Source organism: Oncorhynchus gorbuscha, linkage group LG18, assembly GCF_021184085.1.
Source record: "Oncorhynchus gorbuscha isolate QuinsamMale2020 ecotype Even-year linkage group LG18, OgorEven_v1.0, whole genome shotgun sequence".
NCBI classification, from domain to species: Eukaryota; Metazoa; Chordata; class Actinopteri; order Salmoniformes; family Salmonidae; genus Oncorhynchus; species Oncorhynchus gorbuscha.
In genome coordinates, this window is record NC_060190.1 from 18,381,921 (window position 1) to 18,401,544 (window position 19,624).

At 40.3% G+C, this 19,624-nt stretch overlaps 1 protein-coding gene and 1 long non-coding RNA gene across 8 annotated transcripts in view; one reads left to right on the plus strand and one right to left on the minus strand.

Annotated features, from left to right (window-relative positions):
- The window catches only part of LOC124004316 (kinesin-like protein KIF16B), a 31,337-nt gene extending 27,013 nt beyond the window's left edge, over window positions 1–4,324 (plus strand). For 5 of the 7 annotated variants that reach the window (XM_046313133.1, XM_046313134.1, XM_046313135.1 and 2 more), the window contains 2 exons: window positions 89–172; window positions 1,714–4,324. In XM_046313133.1, the coding sequence (XP_046169089.1) occupies window positions 89–172; window positions 1,714–1,884 (255 nt within the window). In that variant the 3' untranslated portion in view covers window positions 1,885–4,324. Of the gene's footprint in view, window positions 1–88 lie in introns of all 7 variants that reach the window. The other 2 variants (XR_006833359.1, XM_046313139.1) reach the window with 2 other exon arrangements.
- A 1,435-nt stretch (window positions 4,325–5,759) lies between these two features.
- LOC124002420 lies at window positions 5,760–6,903 on the minus strand. Its single transcript, XR_006833020.1, has 2 exons — window positions 6,781–6,903; window positions 5,760–6,458 (listed from the first exon to the last, which is right to left on the minus strand). It is a non-coding gene; the product is annotated as an uncharacterized LOC124002420 (long non-coding RNA).
- Window positions 6,904–19,624: the final 12,721 nt, after the last annotated feature.

Here is a 19,624-nt window from a genome sequence, read left to right on the forward strand (position 1 = left end):
TAGGAATTACCACATACAACATGTCCTCCCCTATTGGAGATAATCGTAGTATAATTGATGCGATCTTAATGACCTCCTTCCATACCAGCTTGCAGCTTTAGAATTCCCTCCCAAAAAACTATTTGGAAACCGAGATGAGAGAGTGGTTGCTGAGCGGCAGAGTCACTTGGAGGTGGGTGCTGCCATTGACACACTATTGCGTTCTTAACAGTAGTAAAATTAAGTTGTCAATCACTGACAAAAGTCTGAAGGTTTGTCATTCTCATCCGTCAGTTCAGAGACCTAATTGTTCCTTGACAGACATTTTAAAGCAGTAGTCGATCACCAAACATTTCTGTAGAAAGGCCAATGTTAAATCCTTATGCTCAAATGTTTTGTTTTTATTAGTCTTGCGCTGTTGGCAGTAGGTGCACTTGATTCAGAAGCCCTGCATGCTGGGTAGGAAAAGTGTTTCCATTTTTGAACCTTTTAATTTGTCTGAAGGGACAAACTCTGCCTACCCTGCAGACCAAGAGAGCTGAATCAAGTGTGCCTACTGCGCTGGCAAATCAGATAGCTCAAATCACCATGCCTACAGCTTCCACAAACCCACAGCAAATTTTGATACTAGCCTAAGTGAGAGTTCATAACTTTTAAAACCCTGACTAAAGCGACACTGTCAAAGATGCAGCAAATAGCTGATGTGTTTGAGTGAGTTCATGTTTGTTTTATTCAGCACTGTTTTTATTTAACACTTTCACTAAACTTAAAGCATTTCTCCCTACTTCTACTCGCGCTACAACCACCACTGCAGCTGCAGTGAATGTATCAACAGGCCTGTGTTTTCATTATTAGCAGCTCGTCGTCTTTTTTGTTATTGTTGATGTTTCTCGCCCCTTTCTCTAGTCATAAGAACAACGTGAATTTGTGCATGAGGCAGAAATAATGTAGTGCGACTTGAGTTTCGCCATTAGGTGGAAGACTGTCCCCTCTCTCTCTGGTCAGTCTGCCTGAGGAAAGGAGAGAGCAGGGAACTTGAGAGGCAGACCCTCTGCTGCTCTCTCCCTCCATTGAAACTGACCATCAGATGCAGGTACCATCAGTACAGTAAAAAACAAAAGCTAATTTGTTGCAAATTATTTCAATTCATGCTCAGCTGTGCCTTGCAAGTTATACAACAACTGATCTTGTTATCAATCTATTGTTATCAATGCTTAAGTTTTGAAATATAATATAGTCTGAAGGGCAAGCATAGTGAAATGTGTTGTAATAATGTATTGGGCCTACTGCACAAAGCTCATTAATGTTGCATAGGCTTACATTCTTTTAAGTCATGTTTTAAAAATAATAATCTGAGCGGTAGATCTCTGTTTTCTTGTTGACTATGAAAAGGTTGGTGACCACTGATTTTTAAAGTGTGTTTGAACTGTAGATGGCACTGTAGGAGTTATTATTATATTGATTGATATCATTGTATGGATAAGAAGAAATATTGTTCTAATATTGGATGACTAAGCAGGAGATAAATGCTCCATGCTACTGTCATTGCTAATTCACACCCTACTAATCTATAGTATTCTCTCAAACAGACCTAACACACACTCTCTCTCTCTTCTGGAAAGTACAATATCTTTGTTTTCTTTTTGACTTGTGTAAATGTTTTACTTTTTACTCTCTTTTTTAAAAATCTCTTACTTGTAGTCATTCCTCACTCTTCTCTGTTTGCTCCTCCAGAAATATCTGCAAAACTTCTTCAGGGTTATGATGTCGCCCTCCTCTGGCTCTCCACTCCGCACTGATTCAGACTCTGAGGGTGGTCTGCAGCTGTCCAAGTACACAGTCTGTGACTTCTCCCCGTTCTTCAAGAAGGGCGTCTTTGACTACAGCAGCCATGGAACTGGTTGAAGACATTTTAGATGAGGACGGGTTGGAGCTAGCCTTGCCCCAGATCTTTTTGTGCTGTTTTGCCATTTCCTATGGTCATTGTCATGCATTGCCCATTGGAGTTGCGCAAACAGATCTGTGACCAGGCTACGATGGAGCAGCTTTAATCCCAAAACCAAAGTGTGCAGTGCCTTCGCAGGTCGCAGTCTAGGTATTGACCTCGGTACAACCAAGTTATCAGAGGCACTAAGGAACAGATCTAACTTACTACTTACCTTACTACATTTTTCCTACTTGCTCTCCTTCCTTTCCTACTCGCTCTCCTTCCTTCCTTTCCTACTCGCTCTCCTTCCTTCCTTTCCTACTCGCTCTCCTTCCTTCCTTTCCTACTCGCTCTCCTTCCTTCCTTTCCTACTCGCTCTCCTTCCTTCCTTTCCTACTCGCTCTCCTTCCTTCCTTTCCTACTCGCTCTCCTTCCTTTCTTGTGGAAATTGTACTTTTTATGAGGACCAAACACATGAGAAATGGTCTCATCTTATAAGTCAAGTAAGTAATGTAATGACAACCGGTGTAGAATATTTCCTATTACAGTGACACAAAATGGTTCTAAAGTGGGCCTTGCTGAAAGGTAATGCAACCGCTGCCAATCTAGAAGACATTGCAAAGTCCTGGCAGCATTGACTTGCTGAGTCATCCACTCTGCTCTCTTCCTGTTCACCACAGTTTCTCAGAAATAATGTTTTGAAGGGAGGCTTTACAAAAAAAAAAATTTTTTTATGCAGCTATAATTTCATTGGCAACTCTAGTTTCTACCATTTCTGGTGATATGCGATTGAGACTGACATGTGCTGTAACTATGGGAACTGACCATGAAGGCATTATTCTTCACTACCTGTGGTGTTAAGGGTAGCCTGTTTCTGTACTGTATGGGTCATGGCTTCTTGAATTTGCTTAAACGGGATGTTCAGTATTTTATAACTTAATGTTAGATGGTTCCTCATCATAAAAGTAGACTTTTTTTCTTTTTTCTTTTACCTTTATTTAACCAGGCAAGTCAGTTAAGAACAAGTTCTTATTTTCAATGACGGCCTGGGAACAGTGGGTTAACTGCCTGTTCAGGGGCAGAATGACATATTTGTTAAACCTTGTCAGCTCGGGGGTTTGAACACGCAACCTTCCGGTTACTAGTCCAACGCTCTAACCACTAGGCTACCCTGCCGACTAACCCAACCATGGGTTACATTTCTTCTAGCCCATAGAGTACCTACAAGGTTAGAAACAAAAAAACTGAACTTCCCCTTTTTTACTGTTGATACAAATTTCTCATTATTACACAATGTATCAATTGTAAATAGTCTGAGGAGAGGAACTTTTGAGTGCGATAACAAGGACTCATGATCCCTCCCAGTTTGGGTGAACTGTTACCTAGTCATTTTGGTGAGCTCTCGAAGTAATAGTCTGGGACTTCACCTTTAGTGGTCGCTACTACAGTTAAACATCAAATTAAAAAAGTCGAGCTGATGTCACATATGGCATTGGTTCAGGTTGAATCATAGTATTCAGGATTGTGAGAATAATCATTGACGGTGGCATCAACTAATGGTGGCACAGTATAGTCTCTCGAGACTTCACCTTTCAATACTTAATTGTGTATTTTTGAGCCTAGGCAGTTGGTGTGCCTACTGGTCGTGAAAGCTGTTGCTAACAGTGTTCCTCTCCATGTTTCCAGCTGGCTAATAGAATGATGCTTTTGTTGACTGCATGTCTTCTGAGTTTCACACTTAATACAGTCACTGCTGCTGATTCAACATTTCAGAAACACTTTAATAACTGTACTATACTGTAGGTACAAATATACTACAGTTTCACATTCAATTTAGTATAGTGCAAAAAAACTTGATTCACTCCCTTTGTAAACCATATTGTATACATATAATTTGAATGTTTATGTGCATAGATTTCTAAATGAAGTGCTTGTACACACGCAATGTGAACTATTGACATTGAATGTCATAAAAGGAATTGTATATTGTAACGGCTATTGTTGATTTTAGTTGGAGATGATTTAGCTTTGATATGTTAATGATGTAAGAGGAGTATCACTTTGCTTTACTGGTGTCCATTTTGAGACTCCAAGTTGAGGGATTGAAAATCGGTCATATGTAAGTACTGTAGTATAAACTTTTTGTTTTATATTTTAAAAAATTGAACTGGAATATAATTAGGATTATATTGATTTTCACAACTGACAGCTCATTTGTGTGTATTTATGTCCTGTAAAAACACTTAGCTATCTGCAAAATAATGTACAGCAAGAAACTGGTTAGCTGTAACATTTTATTGAAGTTGCAACTGACACATTTACAAAATCAATACATTTGATTAAACTTCTGTAATATATTTTGATGCGGCATTGTGTGTTTATAACATGGATGCAACTAATAAAAAATGATGGACAGTTTATGACCTCTTGAATATCTTACAGGAGTAATACACTTACTGGTGTAATACACAGCAAGCATATCAATCAATTTCTTGCGTAACTCATGTTCAAATGGGTGTAATATTTTAAATGATGAATTACGGTGCATTCGGAAAGTATTCAGACCCATTGACTTTTTTCACACATTTTATGTTACAGCCGTATTATAAAATGGATTAAATTGTGTTTTTCCCCCACAGCTACACAACAAAATACCCCATAATGACAAAGCAAAACCAAGTTTTTAGTAATTTTAGCAAATGTATTAATTTCCAAACTGAAACATAACATTTATATAAGTATTCAGTACTTTCTTGAATCACCTTTTTAGTAGCGATTACAGTCTCGAGTCTTCTTAGGCTACAAGCTTGGCACACCTGTATTTGAAGTTTCTCCCATTTCTTCTCTGCAGATCCTCTCAAGCTCTGTCAGGTTGGATGGGGAGCATCGCTGCACAGCTATTTTCAGGTCTCTCCAGAGAGGTTAGATTGGGTTCAAGTCCGGGCTCTGGTTGGACCACTCTAGGACATTGAGACTTGTCTCGAAGCCACTCGTGCGTTGTCTTGGCTGTATGCTTAGGGTCGTTGTACTGTTAGAAGGAGAACCTTCGCCCCAGTCTGAGTTCCTGAGCACTCTGAAGCAGGTTTTCAAGGATCTCTCTATACTTTGCTTCGTTCATCTTTCCCTCGATCCTGACAAGTCTCCCAGTCCCTACCGTTTAAAACATCCCCACAGCATGATGCTGTCACCACCATGCTTCACCGTACGAATGGTGCCACGTTTCCTCCAGAAGTGACGCTTGCCATTCAGGCCAAAGAGTTCAATCTTGGTTTCATCAGACCAGAGAATCTTTCTCATGTCTTTAGGTACCTTTTGGCAAACTCCAAGTGGGATTTCATGTGCCTTTTACTGAGGAGTGGCTTTCATCTGGCCACTCTACCATAAAGGCCTGGTTGTCCTTCTGGAATTTTCTCCCATCTCCACAGAGGAACTCTAGAGCTCTGTCAGAATAACCATTGAAAATAACCAGTGAAAAACCTGTTTTCACTTTTATTATGGAGTTGTGTGTGTAAAATGTCATCAATTTTAGAATAAGGCTGTAATGTAACAAAATGTGGAAAAAGTCAAGTGGTCTGAATACTTTAGCAGTGTGTGATTGTGTGTATACAAAAATTGTGTTTACTATTCTTGCATTAAAAGCTAAGCAATTCACTGACCATTCCAGTTAGATCATGAAAAAGGAACTTATCTCATTTAAGGTGAACATATACATACTCCAGTATTCTGAGGCAAAACAAGTTCACACACATCAAGGCTACTGGATGGAAAAAATACACCAATATCAAATAGCCTTGTGAAAAAACAAAGTAATGTCTTAATGACTCAGAGTGACTTGCAAAGACTTGTCATGATCATTTCCTGTAGATTTATTGCGAAGGAGTTCATGCCCTCACTGTTGTGACTTCAGTTTGTGGAATATGGAGCATGACATAAGGGGATTCACTTTGTTTAGGAGTACCTTTACCCTTCATTCCTGGAACACCTGCCAGGTAATATATAGACTGACTCTGACCCTGAGTGCTGCGTTCTGCTCTCGGCCTAGCCCCATGATCCTTTATGACAGCATAGATGTGGTCGTCTGCAATGTTTTTGCCTTCCGCTTCAGCCCTTACTGCTCTTCTTTTTGAGAAATATCTCCAGATGAAGATGCTCATTAACAGAAGCACCCCAAAACCAGAAACTACACCAACCAACACTTGCTTAGTATTATTGTGTTTAGTGTTTGGTATTCTCTCCCCAGAACAGTTGGTTATTGGGACACTCTTGCCATTGTTTGATGTCACGCTTAGATATACTGTTGGTTGCATGTTGCAGAAGTAGGTTCCAGAGTCTGAGGCTTTCAAACTCACTATAACCAATGACTTGTCTACTATTGAGCCATAATGGTTGCCTGGATCAGAAATGTGCTTTCTGTCATCGACTCCATCTTGAATAGTGACAATGTCTACTGTCTTACAATCTATTTCTCTGCTCCATGTTACGCAACTTCCCACAGGGTGATGACAGCTCAAGGTTGCTGTTTGTTTCTCAGGCATTGTCTTTTGGTGTAACCCTGTCATAAGAAACATCAAAGGGTTAGGATCCACACTTCAAGATGCTATATATATTTTTTTTACCCTGGATCTAACCCTATAGTAGTCCATTCTTTCAGATAATTGAGTAGGAAAATATTAATTTTGCTGCCTATGATGGTCAATGAAGTCATAAGCAAGACTGAGCATCGATCAGACTAGACTGAGGTTAAAATAGACTGAATAGTTGTGCAGTTTTTCCCATTAGCCAACAAAGCTCATCATACTACCACAGGTGCACACCTTGTCCAGTTTTTCAAACATCAAATACAATGATTTGGACACATTTTAAAATGTACTTACCAGCGCAGGTATTGCAGATATACCCAAGGATTAGAAAGTTAATGTAAATGAACATCTTTGCTCTGTAAATTGTCTGGCTGACTGGGAACTAAGGTCAGACCTCAGTCACATTTTCATTCTTTTGAGGAACTTCTGACTATTACTGAAGCATAGGCGTGTACATGTGTTTGTACATACACACTTAGACCATATTATATGTATGAATTTTACAAGACTATCATTCAACATACTGTATTCGAGACAATCATTATATTTTAACGTGTTTTAATGGTTATTTCTCAAGATTGACCACTGCATATTGTCGTGGAAATTTCCTCTATTTACCAAATCATGGGAGCAAACCACACACACACGTCAGAGTTAGTTATAAAAGTCCATCTTTAATTATATGAGCTCTTATCACAATCCTGTGACTCTCAGATAAATTCAGTGTCTCCCCAGTGAATTCTCTGAGAGCCCCCTTACAATGCAACTGAGTTCCTTTAATAGCAAAGACACACATAGTCAGACAGCATAGACATAACTCATCGTTCAGCTTTGTCTCTTTTCATAAACCAAATCCTCCATATCAACAGGCATATATCAAATTGTAATTTATATACAACCCACTCTAAACACAAACTCCTGGACAAACTCACGGAGAGGAGTGTGACCCTACAGGTCAACAAAGAGGGAGCATAGAATGATTCCACACACTGCAAACCCTCCTTTCCCCACTCGGAAAGGTAGGGAGTAAAATATATGTTTACACATGATGACACTTTGACCTCTCCCCTCTCATGTGGCCCCTGCAACTTAGTCCTGACATAGAACAGATAACTGCCAATGGCCACCACTATAGTACCACAAAATACATTCTTATGAGAAGTAACTTACACACATTAGATGAATATTAAACATCTTACAAATGTTACCAACAAATTCTGATAATTCCACGACATTCCCCTCTCAAGGGACTAAGTCCCTTTTGAAGAATCAGAATATTAATTACATACTCAATATTTAAAAATTCAAATCCCCTTAATGTCAAATACCTTAGCTTATATGTAAGCTTTCTCCCTTCTGAAACTAAGATTACAACCTTTATTCTACAAAACAAACTTGCACATGTTTTAATAACACAGAATAATCCATTTGAGGAAAATAAAAACATAACGTATTTATGCTCTATCAGTTACAAGAGAAACAGTGTCTAAACACAGGCCTCCTCACAACATACAGACATCCATCTAAGTCCTCATGCTCAGAAATATACTCAGGAATAGAGAATAGGGCAGTGAAATCATTCATATTCCAAATAATAAGTAACAACCCAACTATTTATCCAACATTCCTCAGTGATTCAAATGGGTCATTATCACTTAAAGTAAAAACCTCAATTTAACACACATCAATATTTGCAGATTTACATACAGTATAATTATCCCATAATTCTACTACTAACTTTTTAAATCATGATTTTAATACAGATCAGTATCTGAATGCATTCTTAATCTAAATTACTACAATTTACATGGTGTAGACCTCTTCAATCAATCTGATACCACAAAAGTATAAACAATTTTAATGGCACAGTCTGATTAAACCCCCCTTACACAGGCACGGCATCTTCTGGCATCTTCGTTTTTCTTCAGATAGCTTTACAGTTCAAAGTGGACGGCCCATGATAATGTCCCAATTTCAATGTCTCATCTTTACCACTCATGTCTTGTCCATTCGTCAACCAATATACCAGCATCACAAGAAAATGTTAGAACAGATCTTTCTCCATGATCACTCCAAGTGGACTCATCACAGTATGACAGAACCATGAAAGAAAAGCAGTTGATAGCTTAGATCTGATACTGTACACCAATTTCTGGCTTAGTTCTTTTCTCTCGGGAGAAGTGGTTTGGAAAGCCTCCTTCAATGCCTTTGTCTCTCTTCTTCAGCCAGGTAGAGGGGGTTTTGAGGTACACACACCATTCGGTCCAAATGATCTTTCCCATGCATTAAGATACCGTCTGATGTCACTTTTCATGATAACCTCGAAAGAACAGATCAGAACAACAGTTTAGTTCAGTTCATTAACTACATGACAAATGATTACTTTTACCAATTATTCTTAACACACATATCTAAACATATTTCACAGAGAATATCAAAACATTCTATTGAAACTATTCTTTCAAATTGGTTTATACTCCCCATCTCACTGTCAACTCCATCGTAGAGCCAAGGATCAAGAAATTAGACCTATATCTCTCGGGAATAGAACAAAACAAACACAACAATACAGTACACTCAACAATACAATACACTCAACAATACAATACACTAATTAACATATCACTTAAATTGTATAACTTCAATTCAAACACTTAAATTGTATAACTTCAATTCAAACACTTAAATTGTATAACTTCAATTCAAACCCTCAAAAAACTGAATCCTCCCCCATGTTTTACACACATCTCTCCGTATGAGAGTAATGTAAAACAAAATTTCAGCTAACCTAATCAAATTAAAATCACTAAACTGAAAAAAAACTCCAAAAATAAAAAATGATTTAACCCCTATGGTCATAGGAAAATAGACTTAAAGCAGCATACCCTTAGTTAAAAACAATGCCCTACTCCCTCTCCACACTGGTCCAAATTACACATATGGATAAGAAACATATTTACCAATTACACAAATTACCTTGAAAGCAGTGTTACAAATGACCATAATTTCATTATCCAAATGGCTTTCCAATGCGGGATCACCCACAACGGAAAGTCATCAGAAGGTCATAGGTCATACAAAACCCTCCAAAGCAGTGTTTTGCACTATATGAAACAATTTGCAAACAATAATCAACTAGTTCCAAACATTTTCGTATTTCCATGTTCCCAGAACATTCCTTTATCAAAATAATTTGCGTGTGTAATGAAAAGTCAGAAAATAAAATAAAATTGCCCCTATAATACCTTTGCACTACAACAAAAAACTTCCCGGCCCCCTCCAATGTGGTAGTTTATGGCCTCCCTTCACTCACTCTTCCCAAGAGTATCTTCCCTGGAAACATTCCTGAAAGAGACAGTGAAATATCCATTTTCGACTCAAAACTAGACAAACAAACACAAAAACACTTATTATTCATTTACACTACATCGATTCAAAAACTCAAACGTGAATCTATAAACCAAACCTAACGATAATTCCACTGTACCTCAAATCTTTAATCATAAGTTTTAAACAAATCAATGTATATGCATGATACAATGTTTAATTAAGTTAAATCAACTCCTAAAAAAACTCTTAATCAGCAACCTAATAATTTCAATCTGTCTATAAATTTAGTAAAAACCAATCCTGATTTTTTTTAAACAAATCTAAAATCCTTCAAAAGTCGGTGCTGTCTCCTCATCGTAAAAATACAAATAAACGTTGTTTTTTTCCCACTGATATCCACAAAGGTCAATACTGTTCAGCACATCCATTAATGATCTTCCTTTATTCTGTACAGGGTCTGAAATTCCAATGTATGCAGATGATACATTGATAAATTCATGCAAATAACAGACTACACAAGAACTCACTACTATAATGATTCAGATGACAACATTGCTCAGAGACTCATGTGTACATCTCAATCAAATAAAACACAGTCTGCATGTTCCTCAAAAACCAACTACTACTAAAAAAGCTCCTGGTGGTATCTGATTTTAAGTGCCAAGGCAACATACTTGATTCCAACCTTTCTTTTAAAAAGCAAATGATAAAGGAACTCAAATACAAAATTTAACCTAGCTAATTTCCCAAAACATATGATTTTTTTTTGACTATTGCGGTAACAATACTATCATTAAAATCTATGATACTCCCCCACTTAACATACTAGTTTACTAGTTTGGCCCAAGCTTGCTTTTCAACATTCATACCCATTCAGTCTTCTGTCAACAGGTTGGCGTACTATTCAATCCAGCAACCCTCTTTAATGACCTGACATTGTTCCATATAATGGAAACATACCATAACGTTAGACTACATGAAACTCCTGCTCAAATTAACTGGTGTTACTTAAACAATCAAACCAAGAATCAATAACCATCAGAAGCTATCCTTACGATGTTTTATGATTCAGACATCCAGTCTCCCAATTCTCATAGCCTAATACAGTAAATATAAACGCCACAAATCTATGATGCCCACCTAGCGAATCAGTTGCTAGAAATACAGAAAAAAATGTACCTGAACAACGGTCAAAACAATTAGAGTAAGGTTATTGTATATTCAAACTAATAACGCAAATGTACGTTATTCTACAACAATCTACCTGCCTCCAGCAACTTTCCCTGACAATTAGTAGCCAACTAACTCTCTTCCATACTTTCAACTAAACTTTCAACTTTCCTTCACCACATCTGAGGGTCACTTAGACAAATCACACAGACGCACAGAATGAGGTCCTTCTTCCAATAGGGCTTCACCAAGTGCCGTGTTTCACCTAGAACACACCGTCACCCTGGCCCATCACCCCGACGGACCTCACCAAATCCCCACTGTGATCAATTCACTGTCAGGAGGGCTCTTGGTCACTGGCAACCGGACAGCGCAGAGTATCTTTTGAGTCCACAAAACCCCCAGATTACTCTCCTCTGACTCGGCCCTGCTTACGCCGCCAAGGTGCCTTCCTTACAAAGGAATTTACGCTCAGAGTATACGTAACATGCATAATTTAAAAAAATACTCGACTTCAAATCTGTGTGTGGTTCGCTCACCTTTTTCTTTAAAAAAAACTCAGTTCGAGATTTGGTATCCACTCGGCTCGCTTCCTCATAGATCAAAGGTTGGTCTATCTGCTTCGTTCCCGAAGTGTGGTTCTCCCCGAGATCCCAAGTTTAGGGGATCCCTCGTGCACAATTTATTTACCTAGATCGTAGGAACCGTCACCGAGTGAAGATTCACATCCCCTCCTCGTCGCCAATTGTCGTGGAAATTTCCTCTATTTACCAAATCATGGGAACAAACCACACACACACGTCAGAGTTAGTTATAAAAGTCCATCTTTAATTATATGAGCTCTTATCACAATCCTGTGACTCTCAGATAAATTCAGTGTCTCCCCAGTGAATTCTCTGAGAGTCCCCTTACAATGCAACTGTAAACATCTTACAAATGTTACCAACAAATTCTGATAATTCCACGACAATATTTTCCATGTTAAGTACATACTTTACATTATTAAATGTTTATTTAAACAAGAAAAAGACAATATGATAATTAAGACAAAATAAATGCACATGTGCAGGAGATAAAAAAACAACAAGAGGCTTGTAAAAGCACCTCCCCTTTCAAATCTAAATGTTTAAAAGAAATATACAAAGCATACTTTATCCATTAGAAAAATCAAGTTTACATTTAGTACAGGATATGAGAACAATGTAATGATAAAATACAACTGACATTTTGTCAGTGACCACAAATTCTGATGTGTGAATCCAGCTATGAGTCCACTGTCCAAACTTAAATGGTAATGATATATTATTGCAATGCAGTTATACAAGAAGTAAAAACTATATCAAGGCATGAACGCAGGGGGATAATGTGCAATTTGTGCATGAATAGGAACCCGTAGAATTACAGTGCATTCGAAAAGTATTCGGACCCCTTGACTTTTTCCACATTTTTTCACGTTACAGCCTCATTCGAAAATGTATTCAATTGTTTTTTCCCCTCATCAATCTACACACAATACCCCATAAGAAAAAGCAAAAACAGGTTTTTAGACATTATTTGCAAATGTTTTTTTATTTTTTAATAAAAAATGTAAACTGATCACACTCACATAAGTAATTCAGACCCTTTACTCGGTACTTTGTTGAAGCACCTTTTGGCAGCAATTACAACCTTGAGTCTTCTTGGGTATGACGCTACAAGCTTGGCACTCCTGTATTTTGACATTCAGAGACTTGTCCCGAAGCTACTCCTGTGTTGTCTTGGCTGTGTGCTTAGGGTCGTTGTCCTGTTGGAAGGTGAACCTTCGCCCCAGTCTGAGTTCCTGAGCACTCTGAAGCAGGTTTTCAAGGCTCTCTCTGTTCTTTGCTTCGTTCATCTTTCCCTCAATCCTGACAAGTCTCCCAGTCCCTACCGCTTAAAACATCCCCACAGCATGATGCTGCCACCACCATGCTTCACCGTACGAATGGTGCCACGTTTCCTCCAGAAGTGACGCTTTGCCATTCAGGCCAAAGAGTTCAATCTTGGTTTCATCAGACCAGAGAATCTTTCTCATGTCTTTAGGTACCTTTTGGCAAACTCCAAGTGGGATTTCATGTGCCTTTTACTGAGGAGTGGCTTTCATCTGGCCACTCTACCATAAAGGCCTGGTTGTCCTTCTGGAATTTTCTCCCATCTCCACAGAGGAACTCTAGAGCTCTGTCAGAATAACCATTGAAAATAACCAGTGAAAAACCTGTTTTCACTTTTATTATGGAGTTGTGTGTGTAAAATGTCATCAATTTTAGAATAAGGCTGTAATGTAACAAAATGTGGAAAAAGTCAAGTGGTCTGAATACTTTGGCAGTGTGTGATTGTGTGTGTATACAATAATTGTGTTTACTATTCCTGCATTAAAAGCTAAGCAATTCACTGACCATTCCAGTTAGATCATGAAAAAGGAACTTATCTCATTTAAGGTGACATATACATACTCCAGTATTCTGAGGCAAAACAAGTTCACACACATCAAGGCTACTGGATGGAAAAAATACACCAATATCAAATAGCCTTGTGAAAAAACAAAGTAATGTCTTAATGACTCAGAGTGACTTGCAAAGACTTGTCATGATCATTTCCTGTAGATTTATTGCGAAGGAGTTCATGCCCTCACTGTTGTGACTTCAGTTTGCAGAATATGGAGCATGACATAAGGGGATTCACTTTGTTTAGGAGTACCTTTACCCTTCATTCCTGGAACACCTGCCAGGTAATATATAGACTGACTCTGACCCTGAGTGCTGCGTTCTGCTCTCGGCCTAGCCCCATGATACTTTATGACAGCATAGATGTGGTCGTCTTCAATGTTCTTTCCTTCCGCTTCAGCCCTTACTGCTCTTCTTTTTGAGAAATATCTCCAGATGAAGATGCTCATTAACAGAAGCACCCCAAAACCAGAAACGACACCAACCAACACTTGCTTAGTATTATTGTGTTTAGTGTTTGGTATTCTCTCCCCAGAACAGTTGGTTATTGGGACACTCTTGCCATTGTTTGATGTCACGCTTAGATATACTGTTGGTTGCATGTTGCAGAAGTAGGTTCCAGAGTCTGAGGCTTTCAAACTCACTATAACCAATGACTTGTCTATTATTGAGCCATAATGGTTGTCTGGATCAGAAATGTGCTTTCTGTCATCGACTCCATCTTGAATAGTGACAATGTCTACTGTCTTACAATCTATTTCTCTGCTCCATGTTACGCAACTTCCCACAGGGTGATGACAGCTCAAGCTTACTGTTTGTTTCTCAGGCATTGTCTGTTGGCGTAACCCTGTCATAAGAAACATCAATAAAGGGTTAGGATCCACACTTCAAGATGCTATATATATATTTTTTACCCTGGATCTAACCCTATAGTAGTCCATTCTTTCAGATAATTGAGTAGGAAAATATTAATTTTGCTGCCTATGATGGTCAATGAAGTCATAAGCAAGACTGAGCATCGATCAGACTAGACTGAGGTTAAAATAGACTGAATAGTTGTGTACAGTTTTTCCCATTAGCCAACAAAGCTCATCATACTACCACAGGTGCACACCTTGTCCAGTTTTTCAAACATCAAATACAATGATTTGGACACATTTTAAAATGTACTTACCAGCGCAGGTATTGCAGATATACCCAAGGATTAGAAAGTTAATGTAAATGAACATCTTTGCTCTGTAAATTGTCTGGCTGACTGGGAACTAAGGTCAGACCTCAGTCACATTTTCATTCTTTTGAGGAACTTCTGACTATTACTGAAGCATGGGCGTGTACATGTGTTTGTACATACACACTTAGACCATATTATATGTATGAATTTTACAAGACTATCATTCAACATACTGTATTCGAGACAATCATTGTATTTTAACGTGTTTTAATGGTTATTTCTCAAGATTGACCACTGCATATTTTCCATGTTAAGTACATACGTTACATTATTAAATGTTTATTTAAACAAGAAAAAGACAATATGATAATTAAAAGACAAAATAAATGCACATGTGCAGGAGACATAAAAAAACAGGAGGCTTGTAAAAGCACCTCCCCTTTCAAATCTAAACGTTTAAAAGAAATATACAAAGCATACTTTATCCATTATAAAAATCAAGTTTACATTTAGTACAGGATATGAGAGCAATGTAATGATAAAATACAACTGACATTTTGTCAGTGACCACAAATTCTGATGTGTGAATCCAGCTATGAGTCCACTGTCCAAACTTAAATGGAAATGATATATTATTGCAATGCAGTTATACAAGAAGTAAAAACTATATCAAGGCATGAACGCAGGGGGATAATGTGCAATTTGTGCATGAATAGGAACCCGTAGAATTACAGTGCATTCGAAAAGTATTCGGACCCCTTGACTTTTTCCACATTTTTTCACGTTACAGCCTCATTCTAGAATGTATTCAATTGTTTTTTCCCCTCATCAATCTACACACAATACCCCATAAGAAAAAGCAAAAACAGGTTTGTAGATTTTATTTGCTAATGTTTTTTAATTTTTTAATAAAAAATGTAAACTGATCACACTCACAAGTAATTCAGACCCTTTACTCGGTACTTTGTTGAAGCACCTTTTGGCAGCAATTACAACCTTGAGTCTTTTGGGTATGACGCTACAAGCTTGGTACTCCTGTATTTTGACATTCAGAGACTTGTCCCGAAGCTACTCCTGTGTTGTCTTGGCTGTGTGCTTAGGGTCGTTGTCCTGTTGGAAGGTGAACCTTCGCCCCAGTCTGAGTTCCTGAGCACTCTGAAGCAGGTTTTAAAGGATCTCTCTGTTCTTTGCTTCGTTCATCTTTCCTCGATCCTGACTAGTATCCCAGTCCCTACCGCTGAAAACATCCCCACAGCATGATGCTGCCACCACCATGCTTCACCAGAAGTGACGCTTGACATTCAGGCCAAAGAGTTCAATCTTGGTTTCATCAGACCAGAAAATCTTGTTTCTCATGGTCAGAGTCCATTAGGTGGCTTTTGGAAAACTCCAAGCAGGCTGTCGTGTGCCTTTTACTGAGGAGTGGCTTCCGTCTGGCCACTCTACCATAAAGGCCTAATTGGTGGAGTGCTGCAGAGATGGTTGTCCTTCTGGAACATTCTCCCATCTCCACAGAGGAACTCTGGAGCTCTGTCAGAGTGACCATCTGATTCTTGGTCTCCTCTCTGTAGATACAGTTAATTCAGAGAGTAATCAGACACATTTTGTTACGTCACAGCCTTATTCTAAAGTTGATTTTATAAAACTGTTTCCCCTCATCAAAGTACAGAGAAATCCTTAATGAACCTGTGCTCAGGACCTCGGAAAGTGAACATTCACCCCAGTCTAACAGGACAAGACCCTAACCCTAGCACAAGACAGCCAAGACAATGCAGGAGTGGCTTCTCCCACCTGAAACCCCACCTCTTTAAGGAATACCTAGGATAGGATAAAGTTGTCATGTTTTGTCTTATATTGTCTTGTCATTTTGCTTTCCCTTCTGTTCGTTTCCCCCTGCTGGTCTTATTAGGTTCGTTCCCTTTTTCTATCCCTCTCTCTCTCCCTCCCTCTCTCTCCTCTCTCTATCGTTCCGTTCCTGCTCCCAGCTGTTCCTATTCCCCTAATCAATCATCTAATCTTTTCACACCTGTTCCGTATCTTGCCCTCTGATTAGAGTCCCTATTTCTCCCCTTGTCTTCCGTTTCTGTCCTGTCGGATCCTTGTATATTGTTCGCCGTGCTGTGTCTTGTTTCCCTCAGATGCTGCGTGTGAGCAGGTGTCTGAGTCTGCTACGGTCGGTGCCTTCCCGAGGCAACCTACAGTTTATGGTCGAGTCTCCAGTCTGTCCTCGTCACTACGAGTGGAATTAGTTTTTTATGTTTTGTTTTCTGCTCCGATTTGTCTAGGAGTATTGCCTATTTTCCTTTACTGGAATAAAGACTCTGTTTTCGCCAAGTCGCTTTTGGGTCCTCATTCACCTGCATAACAGAAGGATCCGACCAAGAATGAACCCACCTTGTTACTCCGGGCAGCCCACGGAGTGCCGCTCCTTTCTCACCCAGTGTGATATTGTGTTCTCTCTCCAACCCAACACATACTCTAGAGAGAGAGCTCGGGTTGCTTACGTCATATCACTCCTTACTGGCCGGGCTCGAGAGTGGGGCACAGCTATCTGGGAGGCAAGGGCTGATTGTTCTAACAATTACCAGAACTTTAAAGAGGAGTTGATAAGGGTTTTTGATCGTTCAGTTTTTGGGAAAGAAGCTTCCTGGTCCCTGTCTTCCCTATGTCAAGGTAATCGATCCATAACGGATTACTCTATAGAGTTTCGCACCCTTGCTGCCTCCAGTAACTGGAACGAGCAGGCGTTGCTCGCTCGTTTTCTGGAGGGACTCCACGCTAAGGTTAAGGATGAGATTCTCTCTCGGGAGGTTCCATCCAGCGTGGATTCTTTGATTGAACTCGCTATTCGCATTGAACGACGGGTAGATCTTCGTCACCGAGCTCATAGAAGAGAGCTCGCCTTAACTGTGTCTCCCCTCTCTCCGACACTACCATCTTTCCCCACTGACTCAGGTGTTGAGCCCATGCAGCTGGGGGGTATTCGCATTTCGACTAAGGAGAGGGAACGGAGAATCACCAACCGCCTCTGTCTCTATTGCGGTTCCGCTGGTCATTTTGTCATTTCATGTCCAGTTAAAGGCCAGAGCTCATCAGTAAGCGGAGGGCGACTGATAAGTGCTACTAGACGGTCCTCTCCGTCAAGTACCTGTACTACCTTACCGGTCCATCTACGCTGGACCGGATCCGCAGCTTCCTGCAGTACATTAATAGACTCTGTGTTATGCAGCTGAATGAGGACCCAAAAGCGACTTGGCGAAAACAGAGTCTTTAATCCAGTAAAGTAAAAATACAATCATAAAGCACAATTTCCACTCGTAATGACGAGAACAGACTGGAGACTCGATCTTGAACTGCAGGTTGCCTCGGGAAGGCACTTGAACGTAGCAGACTCAGACACCTGCTCACCACGCAGCATCTGAGGGAAACACGACACGACAGGGCGATACACAGACACAGCACGGTGAACAATAGACAAGGATCCGACAGGGCAGGAACGGAAAACAAGGAGAGAAATAGGGACTCTAATCAGGGAAAAGGATCGGGAACAGGTGTGGGAAGACTAAATGATTGATTAGGGGAATAGGAACAGCTGGGAGCAGGAACGGAACGATAGAGAGAAGAGAGAGAGGAAGGGAGAGAGAAAAAGGGGAACGAACCTAAAAAGACCAGCAGGGGGAAAATGAACAGAGGGAAAAGCAAAATGACAAGACAATCTAAGACAAAACATGACACTCTGGGGCGGAGGGCTGTTTTATGGACGAAGCCTGGGCTCGGGAACATGACATTCCTCTCAGACAGTTAGGGGAGCCCACGGTCATGTTCGCCTTGGATGGTAGTCCTCTCCCCAGTATATTATGTGAAACCCTACCTTTAACCCTCACTGTATCTGGTAACCATAGTGAGACCATTTCTTTTTTGATTTTTTGTTCACCTTTTACACCTGTTGTTTTGGGTCATCCCTGGCTAGTGTGTCATAATCCTTCTTTTGATTGGTCAAGTAATTCTATCCTTTCCTGGAACGTTTCTTGTCATGTGAAGTGTTTAATGTCTGCTATTCCTCCTGTTTGTTCTGTCCCCTCTTCTCAGGAGGAGCCTGGTGATTTGACAGGAGTGCCGGAGGAATATCATGATCTGCGCTCGGTCTTCAGTCGGTCCAGAGCCAACTCCCTTCCTCCTCACCGGTCGTATGATTGTTGTTCTGATCTCCTCAAGAAGCGTTTTGCATCCGCTCCTATCCTTGTTGCACCTGACGTCACTAAACAGTTTATTGTTGAGGTTGACGCGTCGGGGCTGGGCGTGGGAGCCATTCTGTCCCAGCGCTCCGATACTGACGATGGGGTCCACCCTTGTGCGTATTTTTCTCATCGCCTGTCACCGTCGGAACGTAACTATGATGCGGCTAACCGCGAACTGCTCGCCATCCGTTTAGCCCTAGTCAAATGGCGACAGTGGTTGGAGGGGGCGACCGTTCCTTTGTCGTTTGGACTGACCAAAAGAACCTTGAGTACATCCGTTCTGCCAAACGACTGAATGCGCGTCATGCTCGTTGGGCGTTGTTTTTCGCTCGTTTCGAGTTCGTTATTTCTTATTGCCCGGGTACTAAGAACACCAAGCCTCATGCTTTATCCCGTCTCTTTAGTTCTTCTGTGGCTTCTACCGATCCCGAGGGATCCTTCCTGTTGGGCGTGTTGTCGGGTTGACTGTCTGGGGAATTGAGAGACAGGTTAAGCAAGCACTCACGCACACTGCGTCGCCGCGCGCTTGTCCTAGTAACCTTCTTTTCGTTCCTGTTTCTACTCATCTGGCTGTTCTTCAGTGGGCTCACTCTGCCAAGTTAGCTGGCCATCCCGGCGTTCGGGGTACGCTTGCTTCTATTCGCCAGCGGTTTTGGTGGCCTACTCAGGAGCGTGACACGCGCCGTTTCGTGGCTGCGTGTTCGGACTGCGCGCAGAATAAGTCTGGTAATTTTTTTTCTGCTTCTGCTCCTGGTCTTGCTGGGTCT